Here is a 21073-nt window from a genome sequence, read left to right on the forward strand (position 1 = left end):
TAGGAATAAAGGGGAGGGGGAGGCAAGAGGGAATGGGGGTAAAAGGCAAGGAGGAATAGGGGAAATTTTGTTATAGGTTAACCCTGTCCCCGCGGATAAATTAAATTTTGCCCCAAGGGGCGAGTTTATTGGGCAGCGCCACTCATCTTGTGAGTGGACATACCGCCATAGCAGCTTGTACAACACTCCCCAATAGGAAGAAAACCCGCTGGGTTGTTCATCCTGTCACTATGAATCCTGATCGACTCTTCCAAATCTCTCCCTTTCCCTAAGCCAGCTAACGACCTTCCCAGGATACAACCCACAACAGTTGCCTAACTCCTGGGTACCTATTTACTGCTAGGTGAACAAAGCCATTAAGTGAAGGGAAACGCCTCCAAACTTCTCCGTTTCGAGCTGATATTGAATTCTGGACTTTCTGCCTGACAGACAGACGCGCTCACCACTCTGCCACAGGAACCCAAGTTAAAATGGGAAGTGAAAAGGGAGAAGTAAATGGTGGAAAAATCGAAAGGGAAACGAAAGATAAGGGGGAGCTTGGGGGTTATAATTTATACAGTGTGTATGTGAATGTTTACAGCGTATGCGTGACGCTATACAATGGATGGGTGAACTGTACATAGAGGAAAGTAATTAGTGTGAACTATACAATGTGTGAGGTAAACGGCCATACGTTCTCGTGTACTATACACACGGCAAATTTATCCTCAAGAGGCGGGGCCCCATGAGCTATAAGAATCTCCGCTGCCACACTTCGGGAAGTACACTGCCATCAACACCCTTTATTATTAAGTTATACGAGAGCTATATTATTTTTGTTCGTGCGCTCTCAACTGTTGTACTCACCTAGTTGTATTTGCGGGGGTTAAGCTCTGGCTCTTTGGTCCCGCCTCTCAACTGTCAATCAACTGGTGTAGATTCCTGAGCCTATTGGGCTCTATCATATCTACATTTGAAACTTTGTATGGAGTCAGCCTCCACCACAACACTACTTAATGTATTCCATTTGTTAACTACCCTGACACTGAAAAAGTTCTTTCTAACGTCTCTGTGGCTCATCTGGGTACTAAGTTTCCACCTGTGTCCCCTTGTTCATGTTCCACCCGCCCTAAAGAGTTTGTCTTTGTCCACCCTGTCAATTCCCCTGAGAATTTTGTAGGTGGTTATCATGTCTCCCCCTTACTCTTCTGTTTTCCAGGGTTGTGAGGTTCAGCTCCCTTAGCCTTTCCTCGTAACTCTTTCCTCTCAGTTCCGGGACCAGTCTGGTGGCATACCTCTGAATCTTCTCTAACTTCGTCTTGTGTTTAACTAGGTATGGACTCCAGGCTGGAGCTGCATACTCCAGGATTGGTCTTGCATAAATGGTATAAAGGGTCCTGAACGATTCCTTACACAAGTTTCTACAGGCAGTTCTTATATTGGCCAGTCTAGCATATGCCGCTGATATCCTTTTGATGTGGGCCTCTGGGGACAGGTTTGGTGTGATATCGACCCCCAGATCTCTCTCTATTTGACTCTTGTAGGACTTCACCTCCCAGATGGTACCTTGTGTTCAGCCTTCTGCTCCCTTCGCCCAATTTCATTACTTTACACTTTCCTGAGTTGAACTTTAGCAGCCATTTTCTAGACCATTCCTCCAGTTTGTCCAGGTCGTCCTGTAGTCTCTGTCTATCTTCATCCGTTTTGATTCTTCTCATAATTTTTGTGTCATCAGCAAACATTGAGAGGAATGAGTCTATACCCTCTGGAAGGTCGTTTACATATGCTAGAAACAGGATAGGTCCGAGAACAGAGCCCTGTGGAACCCCGCTGGTGACATCTCGCCACTCTGATACCTCCCCCCTCACCGTTACTCGCTGTTTCCTATTGCTTAGATACTCCCTAATCCACTGGAGCACCTTACCTTTTACTCCTGCCTGCTCCTCCAACTTTTGTAACAGCCTTTCGTAAGGTACTGTGTCAAAGGCTTTCTGACAGTCCAAGAAAATGCAGTCTGCCCACCCATCTCTTTCCTGTCTAATTTGAGTTGCTTGGTCATAAAATTCTATTAGGCCTGTGAGGCACGATTTACCATCTCTGAACCCTTGCTGGTGGTGTGTTACAAAGGTGTTTCCCTCCAGATTCTCTACGAGCCTTTTCCTCACAATCTTCTCCATCACCTTGCATGGTATACAAGTTAGGGAAACTGGCCTGTAGTTCAGTGACTCTTGCCTGTCACCCTTTTTGTAAATTGGGACTACATTAGCTGTCTTCCTTCTGTCATTAGCTGTTGTATTTTGGAATTGTTGCAGGTGATGTTACTGTAGCTGGTGTGGCTGTAGCAACAGTAGTTTAAGCTTGGAAGATTCCAGCGAGTTGACTTCTAAGTTACTTGGTAACCCTAAACAGACTAATTCAATGATTATCGATAAACGAGATTCCCCCAATGACTGGGATTAACAAAGTCATCCTGCAATGTATACTCACTAGAGAATTTATGAATTTAAATAGATTACGTTCTAAACTACACTTCATAATCTAAAGTGGGGTCTCATCAGGGTAAGATAAAGCTGAATACCACAAAAATTTGTCTGGATATGAATTCTAGTACCTACTGACCTTATGTTGAACACTAATATATTGCCGCTTTCGTTTTAGATCCCTACCAGTTACGACTCCCAAAATTATTTTAATAACTGGAGTCCGCAATTGTGTCCCTATTTTTCTTAGGTCACTTTTTTTCAGAGGTCACCAAGGCCTCATTTCGTTTAGGAGGTTCAGTGCAAAAACACATGTCTACTTGCCTCAAGTCCTCGTGCGCAACACTATCTTGTACTGTCATTTTTATTATTGTCTATTCCTTCAAACACGTTTGATGAAACAATTTTAATATTGTTTTAAATCCAAGTATTCTGTATCAATTTATTTTATCATACGAGTATAAAAAGCCATTGAAATGATTCTGCAATTGAAATTAAACTGTTTGGACGATAGGTAGATGCCAATGATCTATGTCAGCACTAATAGTAATATTAGCAACAGCAATAATAAGACATACACACACAGCAACTCACCTTTAATAGGAGCACAACACCTGCATTTCTTGCCTTTACAACCCTTCTTTATTTCCTTTTCTTTCTTGGAACATTTCGTAATCTTGCAAGTTCCTTTCTTCTTTCTGCATTTCTTCTTCTCCTTACAACCTGTGGATTGTTACACGATCTAATTAGCAACAATGAAAGTAATTTGAATATTAAAGGTTATGGGAGGAAGAGGAACAAATGTAGAAGTAGAGAGAGGAGTGGATGAGAGAGAAGAGGAACAAGAGCAAGAACGATAAGAACTATAAGGAGGAGGAGGAGGATTAACAAGATGATAGAAACAGATGGGACACATAAAATGGGAGAGAATGACGAGAGAAAAAAGTAAAAGCAAACGGGAGTAAAGAAGGGAAGGAGTGGATCACACATTGCGACCTCCCAATAACTTAATGACTGTTGTGACCAGGAACTACACTACAAGCACAGTACGCTACGAGGTCTTTAGAACGTTGATAAGTTTATGGTGGTGGAAGTTATAGTAGTAGTAGTAGGAGCGATAGTTGCAATAAAGTATTAAGTGTTTACCCACTCACAACTTTATAAAAAATTATATCCTTAAAGTTTGCCCGAAACGCTTTGCATAATAGTGGCTCCATTAGTATATGTAACTCCTGCCCCTTCAATGGCACATTGCCCTTGTTCTTTTTTACATACATTCTTTTGAATACAAGTCTGAATATGAGCGGTAGTAGGAACGGCTGTTTTAGTAGGAAGTACAGCACTTAGATCCCTAAGTACTGTAGGATGTATGTATGTATGTATGTATGTGTGTGTGTGTGTGTGTGTGTGTGTGTGTGTGTGTGTGTGTGTGTGTGTGTGTGTGTGTGATATATATATATATATATATATATATATATATATATATATATATATATATATATATATATATATATATATAATACCTATGCTTAAAACAACACAGCGAGCCCACATCAATTATGTTACCTAGTAAATAAACAACTATTTCCAAGTCCTTATTGGCCCAGATATTTTCCGAACAAGAGTAACACAGGTATTAGTAGCAGCAGCAACAGTACTTTGCAGGTGAAACAGTAGCAACAAAAGCAACAGCGAAGCCTGCGGGCACGCGCATGCACGCGCACACACCAACTGACCTTTAATAGGAGCACAACACTTGCATTTCTTGCCTTTGCAACCTTTCTTTATCTCCTTTTCTTTCTTAGAACATTTAGTAGTCTTGCAAGTTCCTCTCTTCTTTCTGCATTTCTTCTTCTCCTTGCAACCTGTGGATTGTTACACGATCACTAAGTATCGCTCAAGATTCCAATACAAGAACAATGGAACATAGGGAAAGCAATATCAAAAGTAGCAGATTCACCATGGATTCTACCGAAGGAGAGATGGGCCAGAGGACATTACCCAAAGAAAGACACACGGTCATCCCGAAAAATTGGGACATTCTACAAGTATATGAATAAACTGTACAATGTAGTTTGGACAAAAATCAGCAGGACATTGTTCAATTAAGTGGCCACGAGTTAAGCTGGTGTGACCGATACGCATCCTACACAAAGTCGTTTTCAATTGCCTATTACGGTGGTAGGAGACAGGCCACTGTTAAAAGTAAACAGTTTATTACCTGCAATGCCAGCCCAACGACCCTGCTAACGGTCGTGGATTGCAGAATGACTATAGCTCGGTAGAAAAATCTGAGCAAGGAGTACCTTTCCAGGAAATGTTTCAGGCACGAATGGCCCCCAGGCGGCACAGCAGCGTGTGGATGGACTTTGTGCGGGGCAGAATTAAAAAAAAAAATTATGAAGGAACTATAAAACTTAAAAACAGGTGTTGGCTTCTCCAAAGGGTACCGAGAACCCTTCTCCCCCCCCCCCCCTCTTCCTTCTCTACATAAATATGAATAACTGAAGGTTTTGATAGTGTATATTTGTTATTGTTGATGTATTAGCTCAAAACCAGTTAAATTTTCCTATTAATCTAATTCTGATAACTGGGAATGGTGTTTGATGGTGTTAGCTTACCTTGGGAATTAAGTTGACGTGTGTCTTCATCTCTTGGGTGCGACAACTTATCTTTATTTCTGTGTGCAGAAAGCTTTAGTCTTTTCCTAGAACCACGACTTTTCTTCCCTTTCTCTTCCCCCCGTTTAGAAATCTTGTCATTTCTGCCAGAATTTTCAAACTTCAGTTTAATCATATTTTTTCCAGCAGAGTTGGTCTTGCTATTTTTCTTCCGTTTGTTTTTAGTGACCCTATTTTTTCCAGTAGAATTGGTCTTGCGATTTTTTTTCCGTTTGCTTTTAGTGACCCTATTTCTTCCAGCAGAGTTGGTCTTGCTATTTTTCTTCCGTTTGTTTTTAGTGACCCTATTTTTTCCAGTAGAATTGGACTTGCGATTTTTCTTCCGTTTGTTTTTAGTGACCCTATTTTTTCCAGTAGAATTGGTCTTGCGATTTTTCTTCCGTTTGCTTTTAGTGACCCTATTTTTTCTAGTAGAATTGGTCTTGCGATTTTTTTTCCGTTTGTTTTTAGTGATCCTATTTTTTCCAGTAGAATTGGTCTTGCGATTTTTCTTCCGTTTGTTTTTAGTGACCCTATTTTTTCCAGTAGAATTGGTCTTGCTATTTTTCTTCCGTTTGTTTTTAGTGACCCTATTTTTTCCAGTAGAATTGGTCTTGCTATTTTTCTTCCGTTTGTTTTTAGTGACCCTATTTTTTCTAGTAGAATTGGTCTTGCTATTTTTCTTCCGTTTGTTTTTAGTGACCCTATTTTTTCTAGTAGAATTGGTCTTGCGATTTTTCTTCCGTTTGTTTTTAGTGACCCTATTTTTTCCAGTAGAATTGGTCTTGCTATTTTTCTTCCGTTTGTTTTTAGTGACCCTATTTCTTCCGGCAGAGTTGGTCTTGCGATTTTTCTTCCGTTTGTTTTTAGAGCTCTTATTTGTTCCAGCAGAGTTGGCCTTACGATCTTTCTTCACTTGGCTTTTCGAGATCTTATTTTTTCTAGCAGAGTTGGTCTTACGATTTTTCTTCCGCTTGCTTTTAGAGATCTTATCTTTTCTAACGTTATTGGTCTTGTGATTTTTTGTTCGTTTCCTTTTAGAGACCTTATCTTTTAATGCAGAAATGGTCTTGCTATTTTTCTTCCGTTTGCTTTTAGAGCGCTTATTTTTTCCAGCAGAATTGGTCTTGCTATTTTTCTTCCGTTTGCTTTTAGAGCGCTTATTTTTTCCAGCAGAATTGGTCTTGCGATTTTTCTTCCGTTTGCTTTTAGAGCGCTTATTTTTTCCAGCAGAATTGGTCTTGCGATTTTTCTTCACTTGGCTTTTCGAGATCTTATCTTTTCCAGCAGAGTTGGTCTTGCGATTTCTCTCTAGTTTTCTTGTTGAAAGGTCGTCTTTCTTCTCGCTGAATGTGAGCTTACGTTTTCTTTTTTGTTTCTGTATCTTGTGTATTTTGTCATTAGAGTTAAGTTTGAGCTTTCCCTTTAACTTATGTTTGGAAAGTTTGTTAGTCTCTCCACTGGAAGTGATATTGTACTTAAAAAGCGTCAAATTCTCTGCATTAGAGTTGAACTTTTTGCTCATTACGTCATGACCAGTGTGTTTTCCAGTTTTCCTAGTGGTGTTGTCCTTGCCGTTTTTCTTCCCATTTTGCTTGGGGAACTTTTCCTCCCTCCAAGTGGTCTTGTGCTTGAGTTTTTTCCTGGCTTGACGCTGACTCAAAGAACCCCTATACCTGTTTAAAATATTGTTCTTTTCAATCTCTAAAGATTTGTTTCCAAAAAATCTGTCGTCTTGACCCGAATTCTTTCCCAGAAAGTTGTCCTTGCGGCTACTTTTCCTCTTGCCCAGACCAGCATTTATTTCCAAGTTGCTTTGCCTCGACGTTCTGACTTCCTCTCTGATGGACTTTCCCTCTAACCTTTCTGGATGGAAAGGTGTGTCTGTAGATGAATACCAAATGTGTTTATTATCAGTTTCTGTAAATAAAATGAAATAAGATTATTTTGTCTTCTGCTTTCCGCACAGCTTCACCAAATATTAAAAATGAAAGAACGTAAATGTGCAGAATGCATTTATAAATAGTTAAAAAAAATCCAGTTGTAAACATAATAAATTTAAGCATACATTAAATTTTTAAATTTAATAGATACAAATTTGCATTCAATCCCACTCCAAGCCTGAGTCGGCCTTCTCGTTTTTATTTAGTTTAGCTGAATCATATCTGTCTTAGAAGTCGATATCGACCTTGTCCCATTGCATCATGTTTAATACCAATTGCCTTAACATGTTTTATAATTTACTTCAACAATACCCCTGTGATCCAAGCTTCGTTGTTCAAAAAGATATGCTTAAATATTTCCCAAACTTGCTCTATTTGTATTATTTTCTTTATATTAGCAAAGGTCACTATACGGGTCTCGTTTCTAACTCAGCCGCTGCTTCCCTGCGCTAAGCACACACTTATTCCCAAAATCATTACGCCTCACCACATATAATATTGAGATCAATATTATCTCAATATTATTATTTGTACAATTATCTCTGGGTTCTGTTATGCCTCTTTTGTTTTGTCTACCAATGTGCCATAAACACCATGCTCAATATCGTTCTAATTCCTCTAATTTTAAAGTGTTATAAATGACATCAGTATTCACATCTATTTAAGATTTAAACTGAATTTTCGAAAGACTACTGTTTTTGAACTCTTAAAAAGGTTGGCAAATACAGGGCCAGTTTATTCACCAGATTGTCATGTTCGAAAGGCGTCTACAACCTGGAGATTAGTTACTCACCAGCACAACACACGTTGGGGTGGGGGCAGTCGTCGAGGTGCTTCAGTATGGTGTGACAATTCAATTCTCTGCGCACGCACTGACCACCTCCCTCCATGCACCGAATACCGGTGCCGTCCTGGCCAACACCGACGCCATCCTGGCCAACAGTGTTCAGAGATGTAACATGTACCAAGTGGAAATTGTTTCAACACAGGCATGATGCGAGCAAAAATGAAAAACTAATGCACTTACAAGGGAGAGGAGTGGCGAATTGCCATATGGACGCTTACTAGGCACCCTCTTGCCCTGGAAATACGATAAAAACCACCTGACCGCTTCCAAGCTGATCCCAGTCACGCCACCAGCAGCGCAGGCAGAACTCCCTTCTCGTCTCGGATTAATATAATATATAAACATATATCTTCATCGCCATTTTTCACCAAAGGAGTAATTTCCATTTTCTAAAGAGTCACAACCTCCTGATAATTCCTTACCTACCCCTTAACAATTAACGCAATTCAACATTAATAGGGCAAATAGTAAATGTACTGTAGGGTTATGAATCCTATTGAACGAGTTTGGGAACCTACATTAACACTTCAGAATTATAAATTATATACAAGTACTAAATATATACAGTAAACCTCAAAAATATTGAAAATTAAACTTGTAACATTTACTTATCCGCAGAGAATGTGTTAATCCCATAAAATATTCAGTGGTACATCACTTAAACAATTTAATTATCGAAAGATACTGTACTCTTAAGTCACTAAACATTATAATATTTTTCACTAATCAATTTCTTTGACTTTACACTAAGACAACCATCGTCTCACCTGTACTCAGACTAGGCTTCTTCAGGCGGCGTCCGTCCTTTTTTTTCATAATGCAATAATGAAAAAGGTTCAGGAAGGAAAAACCTTTTTCCTTCATAAACAGGGGATTAGGTGACTGAATTAATGAGTATTTGTGCTTATGTTGATGACAATGGGTTTCAGCATCGTGTACCGCCAATCCCGATTCTAACCGAATTTTTCAAATTGACAATTGTTCGGAACTCTTCAATCTCCTTGCTAAGAGTATTAACTTGCTGACGATCAAATACCATTGTCTCAACTTTCAAAATCCTGACCTTTGTTTTCACTGGATTTATCCTAGCAACGCTGGAATACACAGCACCGAGTCCGTCTTAATAGCGTTCTCCGCATTTAACTAATCTGTTACTTCCGGTGGAAACACCTTGTATGATCATCTTCGTGTGCTAAACACGTGTTAATGTCTAACACCGCATAGCGTTCATTACCTCCTGGAGGAGCTTGCTTTCTTGAATATCCGAAGTTTAGACTTTTTCAGTAGAGAAAAGAAATTTCGTAGAAATTAATTTCGCGCTTTCATTCACTATTAAGCCTACCGTTTTATCTGCAGTTAATTCACAATAATTATTTAGCCAACTGTTGTGGTTTGCATCCTGTGGGACGTCAGTAATTGGCCTTAAGGGGCAGAGAGGCTTCGGTAAGTCTAACGATGGGAGTCCCGTCTCCGACAACGGGATTTATAATTTACGCCAATTATTTGTTAATTTTCCACACTGGCTAGGCTTTCACTAGCATTATCGTTCAAGAACAACTCGCTGTAAGTTTTTGTGCTAGACTATGACAGTTAATCACAATGTCAGACGACGGCTAACTGTCCACTTCGGCACAAATCTTCTTATGGAGGCTGATATGATTGCTATATTAACTCCAACACAGGTTAAGAATAACTCTGCTCCTGTGCCAGGTAAGTCCACTACGGGCTCACCATAGCCCGTGCTACTTGGTGGAACTTGTTCGAGTAGCTGAATCTATTGCAACAACGTTAAGAGTAACCCTCTTCAGGTTTACCATCGCCATAGACCGCATCCCACGATTCCGGCAAAGGACTGGTTTACTCTGAAGGTTTAGTAAGGCCACCACAAAATCCTACGGACAAAACATCGAGCATACTTCAGTTAACTTCAGTTCTAAACCAGTAAACACCGAGAAGCAAGGTACACCTACGGGTATACTTATATCCTTGCATGATATTAAGACCACCGGTACACTTATATCCTTGCGCTGTATTAAAGACCACGGCACTAAACACACCTCCTCCTCCTTGACAACCACGAGACTGAATGACAATTTTTCACCTTAATGGGCGCCTAGCGGAGTGACAGCCAATCACTTGCGTCGGTCTGCGGTGACGTAGGCCTCTCTGTCACTAATCATAATTCTTATTGGTCAATTAACTTACCTGACTTTCAGTCATCGTGTTACCTGTGATTTCTCTCGATTTTTGTGTAACAGTTAAGTACTATTTTAGCGGTAAATTTGCATCATAATAAAAGCAAGAACATCAGGGTCTGGCCGGATTCATCAAGTAGTTAGGCAAGTACTCACAAACCTGCACATCTTTTCTCAATCTTTGGCGGCTTTGTTTACATATATTATTATTATTTTTTTTTGAGATATATACAAGAGTTGTTACATTCTTGTACAGCCACTAGTACGCGTAGCGTTTCGGGCAGGTCCCTGGAATACGATCCCCTGCCGCGAAGAATCGTTTTTTAACGATTTACTTAGTTTACATAGTTTATGAGCTGCGAAGCACTAGGCTGTCTATAAGAATAATATTTGTTTGGAAAGTTTCGATGATCGTAAACGGTTTAATAAATGTAAACAAAGTCTTCAAAGAATGAGAAAAGATGTACAGGTTCGTGAATAAATGCGTAAATGCTTGTTGAATCCGTGGTCCTTGTTGTAAAGCCAGTTGAGGCTGCTCCGTGGATCATGTTGAATTACTGGTACCAAAGGCCCGAAACATTGCGTTTTAGGCTTGAACTTTCTCTCTTAATGTTTTGGTTACACTTGACTTTTTAACTTTACGTTTAGTTAAGAGTGAGAATACTTCCCTTATGATCCAGATTAATTGTCCAAGGTGTTGTGGTATATATATATATCACGGAATGCTTCTCCGTCTTCTTAAAATGTATAGAGGCGTCCCCACCCAAAGGTCTAACTACTGACCCTCTCCAGTATGCAACCCCCCATAACAGTTGTACAACTTTCATGTACGTATTTACTGCTAGGGGAACCGAAGCAATAGGTGAAAGGAAACGTTCCAATTATTTCTGTCCCGCTCTGGAATCGAACCCCGGAATGCCCTTTTATGAGTCGACAACGATGCCAAATGAATTCTGATTAAATTCTAAGATAATTATTTTGTTTAAGATGTTCATAATCTATGTTTATCAGTCAACGCCTTTAAGACCACATGACTTGCTTGACTCATTTCAATAGCATGCATTTGGAGACCAATATGGGATGATATCCAAATACCTGAATTTACCTGAGGGCCAATATCTCCCTAGTGGCCTTGACTAAGACAGGAAGCCGGAGGCTTGTGAGGTCCATTTTCCAGTACGGAACTTTTGGACATAAACAAATTTACCAAGTTTTTTTTTTAGTGACTATAAATTAAAAACAACTCATAAACAAAAATTGTTTTTTTTTTAAACAACGCTATTTGCCGACCTAATTGTTATTTGTGCTGCTTTTTCAGCCATGTTCCCCCCTTTTTTGTCTTTATTTTTATTTGTTCTCAACACATTTTATTCTTTATACTCAATTAGTATTAAGTTTTAGTCATTAATGTTTTTCCTGCCCGAAACGCTTTGCGTAATAGTGGCTTTAGGCATTGTATGTACTAGATCTATCTATTAATCAATCAAATTTTAGAAAATCTCTTGTATGTATGTACCTTACCTGAATAAACATTTATTTACTTATTTATTTATAATTGCCCTATTAAGAATTTACAAGTTATCCATTCGCTTAAATATTTTCATTTTCTTCTTTTCCATCATAGAAAATTCTTTCAAGGATAAACTTTAGTAAAATGCTATTGAATTGTCTGGTAATATATTAATTAATTAATAAGAAATAATTAATGAATATCGTGAACCGTCTGCTCCTGATCTTCTAAGAGTTGATCTTTCGACGCTTACTTGTCTATAGCTAACAACACTAGAACCCAGACACTGCACGGCTAACCTCACCAAGAAATATTGAACAAATTGGAAGATATCATTATTAAGTATACGAATCCCAACCACTTATTTTAAAGTTCCGATATGACTCTCACAATGTACAACATCTCCACGCCACAATGTAGGAAAGATAATTTTTGTTTTACCAGTCGGATAATAAACCCGTATAACTACCTACCAGCCGAAGCCACTCGAGATGGTGGCTCAGGTAATTTCGGTTATTTACCTGAATTTACTCGAGGGCCACCATCTCTCTAGTGACCTCGACGACGACCGGAAGCCGTTGGTTTGCCAAAGGTTCCCATAATTTCTACTGACGATTTTATCGAGCTGGATCTTAAACTGCAGCAGCGTTTTGGGGTTCAAGGTTTCGGCGGGTAGGCGGTTCCACAGGTTTATTACCCTATGGATGAAAAAAACATCCGTTTTCTGTCCTGCATTGTGGCTTGTTGAGCTGGAAACTGTTGCTCCTTGTTTGTGTTACATCTGATCTTTGGAAGAAGTGGTGTGGATCAATATCCTCCAAATTGTTCAGTATTTTAAGTTTCGATGAGATCAGCCCTGTCATGTCTGGTTTGTAGTGTTGTTAGGCCTGTGGCCCTCAACCATTCCAAGTATTCCAAGTATAAGAGTAAACTTAGTTCAGGAATAAACTAAATACCTATATAAAAGAACTATATGCATCGAAGCCCTTACATTACGTAAAGTTCTGTTGCATACCTTCTGGGGTGCAGAATGACGAACGCTTCTCCATTTGCATTCCTCTAAACCAGACTATGGATGACCCTGTTATTCGTCGACTTTGCCCTCGGCCCATCGTCGTCATGCATCATACTGACTTGTGCCTCAGCTCAGTAGCCTAAGCTACTCTATCCCTTTGAGATGTATTTTTTCTTGTCTCAGTAAACATACTTGAACCCCAGCCCATAGCTTCCCATAGATGGGAACAGGAAGCCGGTTAAGCTTTTTGAGGTCTCCACACCAATTTTCGAAACTCCCTGGTATCTAGCTACTGTTAGGAGAATAGACGCATCAGGGGAAAGGAAACGTTGCCCAAACGTTTTTCTTATCGCGGGAAATTGAACCCATAACCTTTCGGTTGGGCTGACCTCTGCGCAACATGTCCTGCGCCCCGTTGTTACATGGCTTCACCGAGGCGCTGGTAGTATTGTTGAACCTAGATTTTTTTTTTTTTTTTGCAGGGATATTCCTGCGCGGGCCTTAAGCCTCTGACTGGGCCACTAAGTGTTGCTTGTTCTGTTTTACTTGGGCGGAGTATGAGTATTTATGACTCGTATGGTCATAACCTAGAACTGAACTCGCTGAGAAAGTTCTTGGCGCACTTACCCCAGGAGCCAAGGATCTCGGGGGATAAATGTGTTCTGGTGGCCCAGTTTTCTATACTTATTGGACTCTATTGCCTCCATGTGATTGAGTGAGTCACCTGCCTGATAAGCACTGGAGGCTATATAGATATCGGCCAGGGGTTAATACACACGTTTATCCCCTCAACGGCTACCTGACATTCTTCCGCAGTCGAACTACTGACCCTCCCTAGATGCAACCTCACAAGAGTTGCATAACTCAGAGATATCTATTTACTGCTAGGTGAATAAATAAAGGTATTAGGTGAAAGAAAACGTGCCAACGATTTTCTCCTGCCAGGGAATCGAACCTGTTATCCCCGATTGTGAATAGAGAACGAAGCCAACTGTATTAATGGCAATGGAATTACTGTGGATATAATTTGTAAATAACGGAAAAGATTGGGAATCAAAACAGAAATTTGCCTAATAACAGTTAACGTAGTAAAATGCATAATAGTGCCATCTACAACAACATAAAGTAGATGTTAAGTAGAGAGGAAGAAATAAGTTTTCTTCGAGAACCTAACAGCCGAAGAAGTGTAATTGAGAGAGTAAAACTTTGTGAAATATCCTGTCAACAGTTTAGGAAATATCCAGGGCTATGTCAAAACACTCACAATGGTATATAATCGAGGATATCTAGATCCTCTAGATATCTAGAGGAGGATCTAGATGCGGTGTGATTCCTTCCAGAGTTTCGGACAAGGAACTCGGCAGTCATACTACCTTACCCTGAGGTTACCTTGAGGTGCTTCCGGGGCTTAGCGTCCCCGCGGCCCGGTCGTCGACCAGGCCTCCTCTACTATAGAAATGATCCTATGAAGTATGATCATTATAATCAAGAATATCTATATTTGAATGATGTAGAGCGTATTACAAGTAGATAGCTGTAGCAACATGTCTGAATTCACTATATGTAGGATAAATGGCTTTTCATCCAGACGTACGAACATATCGTAAAGTAATACTTGGAGCTAAAAATCTGACGGTAAGGTGCCATTATGTCTGGGTGATGTACCTTGAGGTGCGAGGCGTCAGCCAAGAGGAAGGTAAGGCCGAGGACCCCCAGCACACAGGCGGGTCTCATTCTGGCCGTCTGACGCCCAGTGGGAACTCCTCTTACCACCTACTAATCATAGGCAGGAGTAAGCCCACACCGTACCAGCTTGGAAATAGTCTGATACGTGACTGGTGGAACTCCAGAAGTCGGTGTCTTGGGGGGAATTTTCACTGGGGATGGTTGTGGAGGAACTCTTGCTGCACCAGCAGGCAGACCTCTCGCGAGGAAGGACACGGCTCAAATAATGTGGCGTCCAAACTGTTATTCGTGTTTACTGTCAACTAGCACACCTGACAACAAAAGTTCCCTCGTTGCAGGTGTTGTGTTACGGTCACTGCACTCGAATTTTTTGTGTACCAAGTACTTTTATCTACAAGTTCAGTTTTATTCTTGCTTCCTTATTGAAAAATCCGTCTCCTTTCTTAAAAACGGTTCGGCATCTGCCCTTTTCTGTCAACTGTGGTGTTCTACAAATATATATGCAGACCCCGGTTTTTTGTTTTTTATTCAATAATGATAAGGGCTAATCCAGTGCAATCCACTTTATTTAACTGACTCATACTTCAGTTCTTCTTATTTATGATATAATTCCCGTTGTTGGGCACTCGGAACTTAGCTAAATTATTTTCTAACAAATACAATTTTGCCAATTACATGAAAAACTAAATTTTGCTCATTGCCAACTTAATAATGAAAACGTATTTCTTTGATCTGTCTTCTATCAGAACAGAGAATGATGACAATTATATCACAGGAATTAAAATCCTCCTTTATCAAGACAAATTAAGACAACTTAATATACATTCTGTAGAAAATCAGAGAGTAAGGGATGACAGGCAATTCAAGTACGTTTATTGAGCAACCTGTCCTCTTAAAAATAACGTCGCTTTTGGCCGTTTACCAGTATGACCGAAAGTGGACGTAATTTGAAAATAAAAAAAAATTTGGGATTTTTTTTCAACAACAGTAAGTTAAGGGTCCTCTGGTAGGTTAGGTGGGCAGGAAATTCTCATAAAGTTTCAAAACGTTATGAAAAACGTTAATTGAACGTTTCCCCTTCTAACCTTACCGAGTAGGCCGGACGACTCAAACAGAAAACGGGACAGTACGTCACTTTTATGAGTCAATTTCATTTCAAATTACGTCCAAATTTGGCCATAGCGCGCATACGAGCCAAAAGTGACGCTGTTTTCAAGAGGACGGGTTGTATTAAGACTATAAAATACATCTCAAAAGGAAAGAGTTGCTTAAGCTATTTCTACCCTCAAGGAGGGTTGACCTGACCGGAGTATACAAATGGATGAATGTGTTTAACAAGGAGAATATTCAGTATGCTAAATATATTAACACAAAAAACATAAAACAATGTATATAAATAAGTTAAGTTTAGATCCAGGAAAGACCTCGGTATACAAATTGGTTTGGAAATAGGCTTGTAGATTTATATAAATGATAACTGGGAAACACAAGAGACGTGAGATCGCTGGATTATTTCAAACAGCAAAATTGACAGTTGACTTCGTTCTCGACTCATGATCGGGGGTCCCGGGTTCGATTCCCAGCCGAGACAGAATGGTTGGGCACGTTTCTCTTCATCTAATGCCTCTACTCACAATTAGTAAATAGGCACTCGGGAATTAGGTATCTGTAATGGGGTTGCATCCAAGAGGTCAGAAGTTCGACCTTGGGGAGGGAGGAGGGGGGGGGGGGGGTTGACCTCGATACAAGTCTAAAGTATATGTATACACAGGCTTCCTGTCACCGACAAAACGAATTACATTGAGCATAACTTACCTCGTCTCAGCTCATTTTGGGCACCCGTAGCCTCGTCTCAGCTCATTCTGGCCACCCGTAGCAGCGTCTTAGCTCATTCTGCCCACCCGTAGCCTCGTCTCAGCACATTCTGCCCACCCGTAGCCTCGTCTCAGCACATTCTGCCCACCCGTAGCCTCGTCTCAGCACATTCTGGCCACCCGTAGCCTCGTCTCAGCACATTCTGCCCACCCGTAGCCTCGTCCCTAATCATCCTCCGCTATTACCATAACACTGAAAGGAAAGGAGGGGAATTTTCAAGGGAAAGCGCCAAGCCATAACACTGAAAGGAACTAACATAGAAGTCGCTTTTCAGAGCCCCAAAATGGCCAACAACTTTACCTAAGAACATATAGAACAGCCAGTCCCATGTGTGGCAGATGTACGGAACTTAGGTAGACACATGTTGGTAGGAGAACGTGGACGACTAACAGCTGCGTGTTCCACTGGTGTAGTCGCGTGCCTGGTAGTACGTACTTCGCTGTTCCGCAATGATGACAAGAGATAACAAGCAAGGTTGTAAATATTACTAGACAGCTGTGTCATTATAACACAACATCAGTAGGCTCAGTGATGGCCGCCACAAACGCCAGCACGTCTATTATCGAGAATTCAAAGTGACCTCTTTTATGAATTACATCGCAATCTAACTTGACCTCTTCCTCCTCCCAGCTGGTGGGACTCCCCCTGTCCTCAAAGCTAATAACAATCTCCCGTGATTGATTGATTGATAAAGATTAAGCCACCCATAAGGTGGCACGGGCATGAATAGCCCGTAAGTGGTGGCCCTTTTGAGCCATTACCAGTAGCAAGAGATGATACTGGAGATCTGTGGAGTTGCAACTGCACCCAGCGTGGCGGGAGATGTCTCCCGGACCAAATGGTGACCAAATGGTCTATCTCACGTGACCTTCCCTCCCAGTTAATACCAATTCCATATGACCTCTTCTACCGGCTAACCGCTAACCACTCGACGCTGCAACACGTCCTCTGATGACTTGGCTTGCATCGTGAGTGCTTCCCACATATGTTATTTTTGTCGCCATGTCTGCAACGGACACATTTTGACTCTTAGTGCACCTCCGCATTGCAGTGGTTCTCCGCCTTGTTGCAACAGTCCAGACTGTAAGTGTATTTGCAACTTGACAAAAAGAGATGAATACGGGTTGCATCGTCTGCAATGTGGAAGATCCAAGGGATGGCATACAAGGCACGACAAAGTCAGCGACATTAGGGGCGACCTCACCACTGCCCAGTGTCCAGCAGAGGAGGAGCCCCGTCTCCTAATGTCCAGGAAATCGGCTCTCTATGTTAGTAATGGAACCAGCGAGTCTAAATGGATACAAAGAACAGCCACTCTTATTAAAATGATGGGACTGCACGATGTAAGTAAAGATGAAAGAGTACAACACTTCCTTCCACCCTGGCAGATAGTACCTTTTGACATCCTGACCCCTGCATACCCCACCAAGAAACTAATCACAAGCAACCCTCGTGCTCAGCTTGCTGCTAAATTAAGCATCCTAGAACACATTCACAATATACAAACTAAAAACATCATCACACAGACCATATACACTGACGGATCACTCAATACAGCTACAGGGAGGGCAAAAAGTGCTGCTATTGCTCATCAGCCCGATGGCACCACAATTAAAAAAAATATAAGAATTAGTAACTGGGCATCCACAATGCTAGCTGAGTTGGTAGCAATACTGGAAGCACTCGAAATTATTGACAATACTGAAGTAAACAGCTTAATTCTTTCCGACTCCTTTTCCTCACTACTAATAAAGGGGTAAATATCAAAATGTTGTGGATTCCTTCACACATTGGCCTGCAGGAACATGATAAAGTTGACGCCCTTGTTAAGGTTGCAGTAAATAAAGACAGAAGTTGTCACAGCTCGAATAAGACTTGGCTACAAGTATCTCTGGCAGTTCGGTTATAGGGAGCTAGATGAAGTAAAGTGTAAAGTGTGTGGACAAAGACAGGGACACACACTCGAACACTATATCTTGGATTGTAGTAAAATTGAGCCATTTAGAGATAAATATAAGCTCACGTTGTATGATATGGCAACCTATCTTATTACTAAGGAAAAATTACCTGAAATTCTTGCACTGTATCCAGATTTTGCTCCCAGTAGATAAACGACACATGAGATTAAGAAACAAGTAGTGTATTGTGAAGACTAATAACAAACAGCAGCTCCCCTATGACTCTGTAATATCTCCATTGGTCAAACTATTATGTATTAGCGATAAGACCTACCATGTATGTATAATGATTTACTGTAAATATATTGCTCTTGAAACTGAACATTTTCTGTAACTAGCTGACATAGTAATTATAAGGTGTGAAGGATAGATGAAATTGTTCATGTAATAATCTCCGCTGAGGTCTGATAAAGACCTTTTGTGCCCTCTGTAATGCTTTTTTGCGCTACCGCTCACAGGATGAGTATGGGGTGCACAATAAACTAGCCGCCTCCAGCAGCAACAATCAATCTGTTAGTCTCCCAGATTGATTATTCCTTATTCTTGTGTATGCGCCCTGGTAGACAGCTGCCACCAGGGTGTCGCGCCCAGCTACCACAAACCATAGCTCTACCAGCATCAACCAGGAAGGATGTCACAACCATCAACCACAAACATAACTGGAACTAGCTGCCACCAGCAGTAGGCGCCAGAGGATTTACTCATGATTTTTATAACACAATAAAAAACAATTATTTTTTTTACACCAGCAGACTTCTGACTCCTGTTGGCAGACTGAGAGCTTTCCCTTCCCATAGCTTATGGTAAGCCTTACTCACTAGTTATCCTGGAACTCTAATTAGGCTAGTTTTCTTGTTTTTCCTTACACAGGTGGATACAGGCGCAGACGACTTCCGACTCCTGTTTGGTAAATACTTACGAAACTGTGCATCTTTTCTCAAACTTTATCGGCTTTGTTTACATTTATTAAATAGTTTATAAGGACCTTATAAACACTAGTAGGCGGTTTATATTAGTAATAACATTGGTAAGTTTCGATGCTTGAAAACTGTTACAAGAAAACTAGCCTAATTAGAGTTCCAATAAATGCGTGACATGAGACATAAACAAACAGGATCAACACAACACAACAAAGCCGAAAGTTACAAATATGGAAATTTACTTTATGATAAATAAATAAAATTATGTTCATGCAACTAAGACATTTGACATACGTGTACGGGATGAATGCCCTCTATGACAGAGAGAGAGAGAGATAGAGAGAGAGAGAGAGAGAGAGAGAGAGAGAGAGAGAGAGAGAGAGAGAGAGAGAGAGAGAGAGAGAGAGAGAGAGAGAGAGAGAGAGAGAGAGAGAGAGAGAGAGAGAGAGAGAGAGAGAGAGAGAGAGAGAGAGAGAGAGAGAGAGAGGGGGGGGGGGGGGAGAGGAAGGGAGGGAGGGAGGGAGGGAGGGAGGGAGGGAGGGAGGGAGGGAGGGAGGGAGGGAGGGAGGGAGGGAGGGAGAGAGAGAGAGACAGAGAGACAGAGAGAGAGAGAGAGAGAGAGAGAGAGAGAGAGAGAGAGAGAGAGAGAGAGAGAGAGAGAGAGAGAGAGAGAGAGAGAGAGAGAGAGAGAGAGAGAGAGAGAGAGAGAGAGAGAGGGGGGGGGGAGGGAGGGAGGGAGGGAGGGAGGGAAAGAGAGAGAGACAGAGAGACAGAGAGACAGAGAGAGAGAGAGAGAGAGAGAGAGAGAGAGAGAGAGAGAGAGAGAGAGAGAGAGAGAGAGAGAGAGAGAGAGAGAGAGAGAGAGAGAGAGAGAGAGAGAGAGAGAGAGAGAGAGGGGGGGGGAGAGGGAGGGAGGGAGGGAGGGAGGGAGGGAGAGAGAGAGAGACAGAGAGACAGAGAGACAGAGAGAGAGAGAGAGAGAGAGAGAGAGAGAGAGAGAGAGAGAGAGAGAGAGAGAGAGAGAGAGAGAGAGAGAGAGAGAGAGAGAGAGAGAGAGAGAGAGAGAGAGAGAGAGAGAGAGAGAGAGAGAGAGAGAGAGAGAGAGAGAGAGAGAGGGAGAGAGGTACACCCCCAGCCTCCAGAGGAAAGTCAGTGTAATTAATACATGTCCCAGGCCTCCTGCTGAGATGACAGCACTTATGGTAACTATGTGCTGGAGACCACCAACATGTACTGCTGCTCCACCGGTAACTTCACTTGTATTACTGAATTTGAATGAACCGGAAACTTTTAACCGGATCATATATATAACACTTAACAACCCTAGGCCTAATACACACTACTTGAGGCCTAATATAGTATATATGTAATAGGCCTTTGAATATTTAAGTTTGGTTTTTAGATTTAGTTTTTCAGTACAAATTAATCAAAATTAATAGCACAAAAAGTGGTTTACTGGTAGACCATCAGCACATATTGGTACTTTCCACCATATAGTTAATATAAGTACTTTCATTTCTGCGTGCACGGGAATCGAACCCTGGACTGACGGTTGTGGACTGACTGCCTACACCTTAGAAACCAACACTATGTACTTAAATCAATTTTGTATCTATCACTGTAACTTGCTTAAACAAATACAGCTGAAAAGTCACAAAATGAAATTCATTGAATTCCATCTCATGTCGGAGTAGTGGTCAAGGAGGTGGCGAATGACCTGGCCAAACGTGCCACATCAAGACCACAAGTTGACATTGAACGTGTTTTAACAATGAGACAAATAAGAAATAAAATGAGAAATATTCAGGCCCAGGACAGAAGTGGCGAGGAGAGGTATAATGTGTGGGGGAAGCCAAACCTTGCAACACTACATGTATGAGGGAAGCCAAACCTTGCAACACTACATGTATGAGGGAAGCCAAACCTTGCAACACTACATGTATGAGGGAAGCCAAACCTTGCAACACTACATGTATGAGGGAAGCCAAACCATGCAACACTACAT

The 21073-nt window shown here is 41.1% G+C and overlaps 1 protein-coding gene across 1 annotated transcript in view; it reads right to left on the reverse strand.

The window, feature by feature from the left end:
* LOC123755516 (uncharacterized) overlaps positions 1 to 10003 on the reverse strand; it is a 34510-nt gene extending 24507 nt beyond the window's left edge. Inside the window, exons 1-5 of the mRNA XM_069328093.1 lie at positions 8677 to 10003; positions 7856 to 7994; positions 5081 to 7039; positions 4196 to 4324; positions 3054 to 3182 (exon numbers count right to left, since the gene is read on the reverse strand). Coding sequence (XP_069184194.1) covers positions 3054 to 3182; positions 4196 to 4324; positions 5081 to 7039; positions 7856 to 7952 — 2314 coding nt within the window. The 5' untranslated portion in view covers positions 7953 to 7994; positions 8677 to 10003. The remainder of the gene's footprint in view (positions 1 to 3053; positions 3183 to 4195; positions 4325 to 5080; positions 7040 to 7855; positions 7995 to 8676) is intronic.
* Positions 10004 to 21073: the final 11070 nt, after the last annotated feature.

Source organism: Procambarus clarkii, chromosome 20 (genome assembly GCF_040958095.1).
Source record: "Procambarus clarkii isolate CNS0578487 chromosome 20, FALCON_Pclarkii_2.0, whole genome shotgun sequence".
NCBI lineage: Eukaryota > Metazoa > Arthropoda > Malacostraca > Decapoda > Cambaridae > Procambarus > Procambarus clarkii.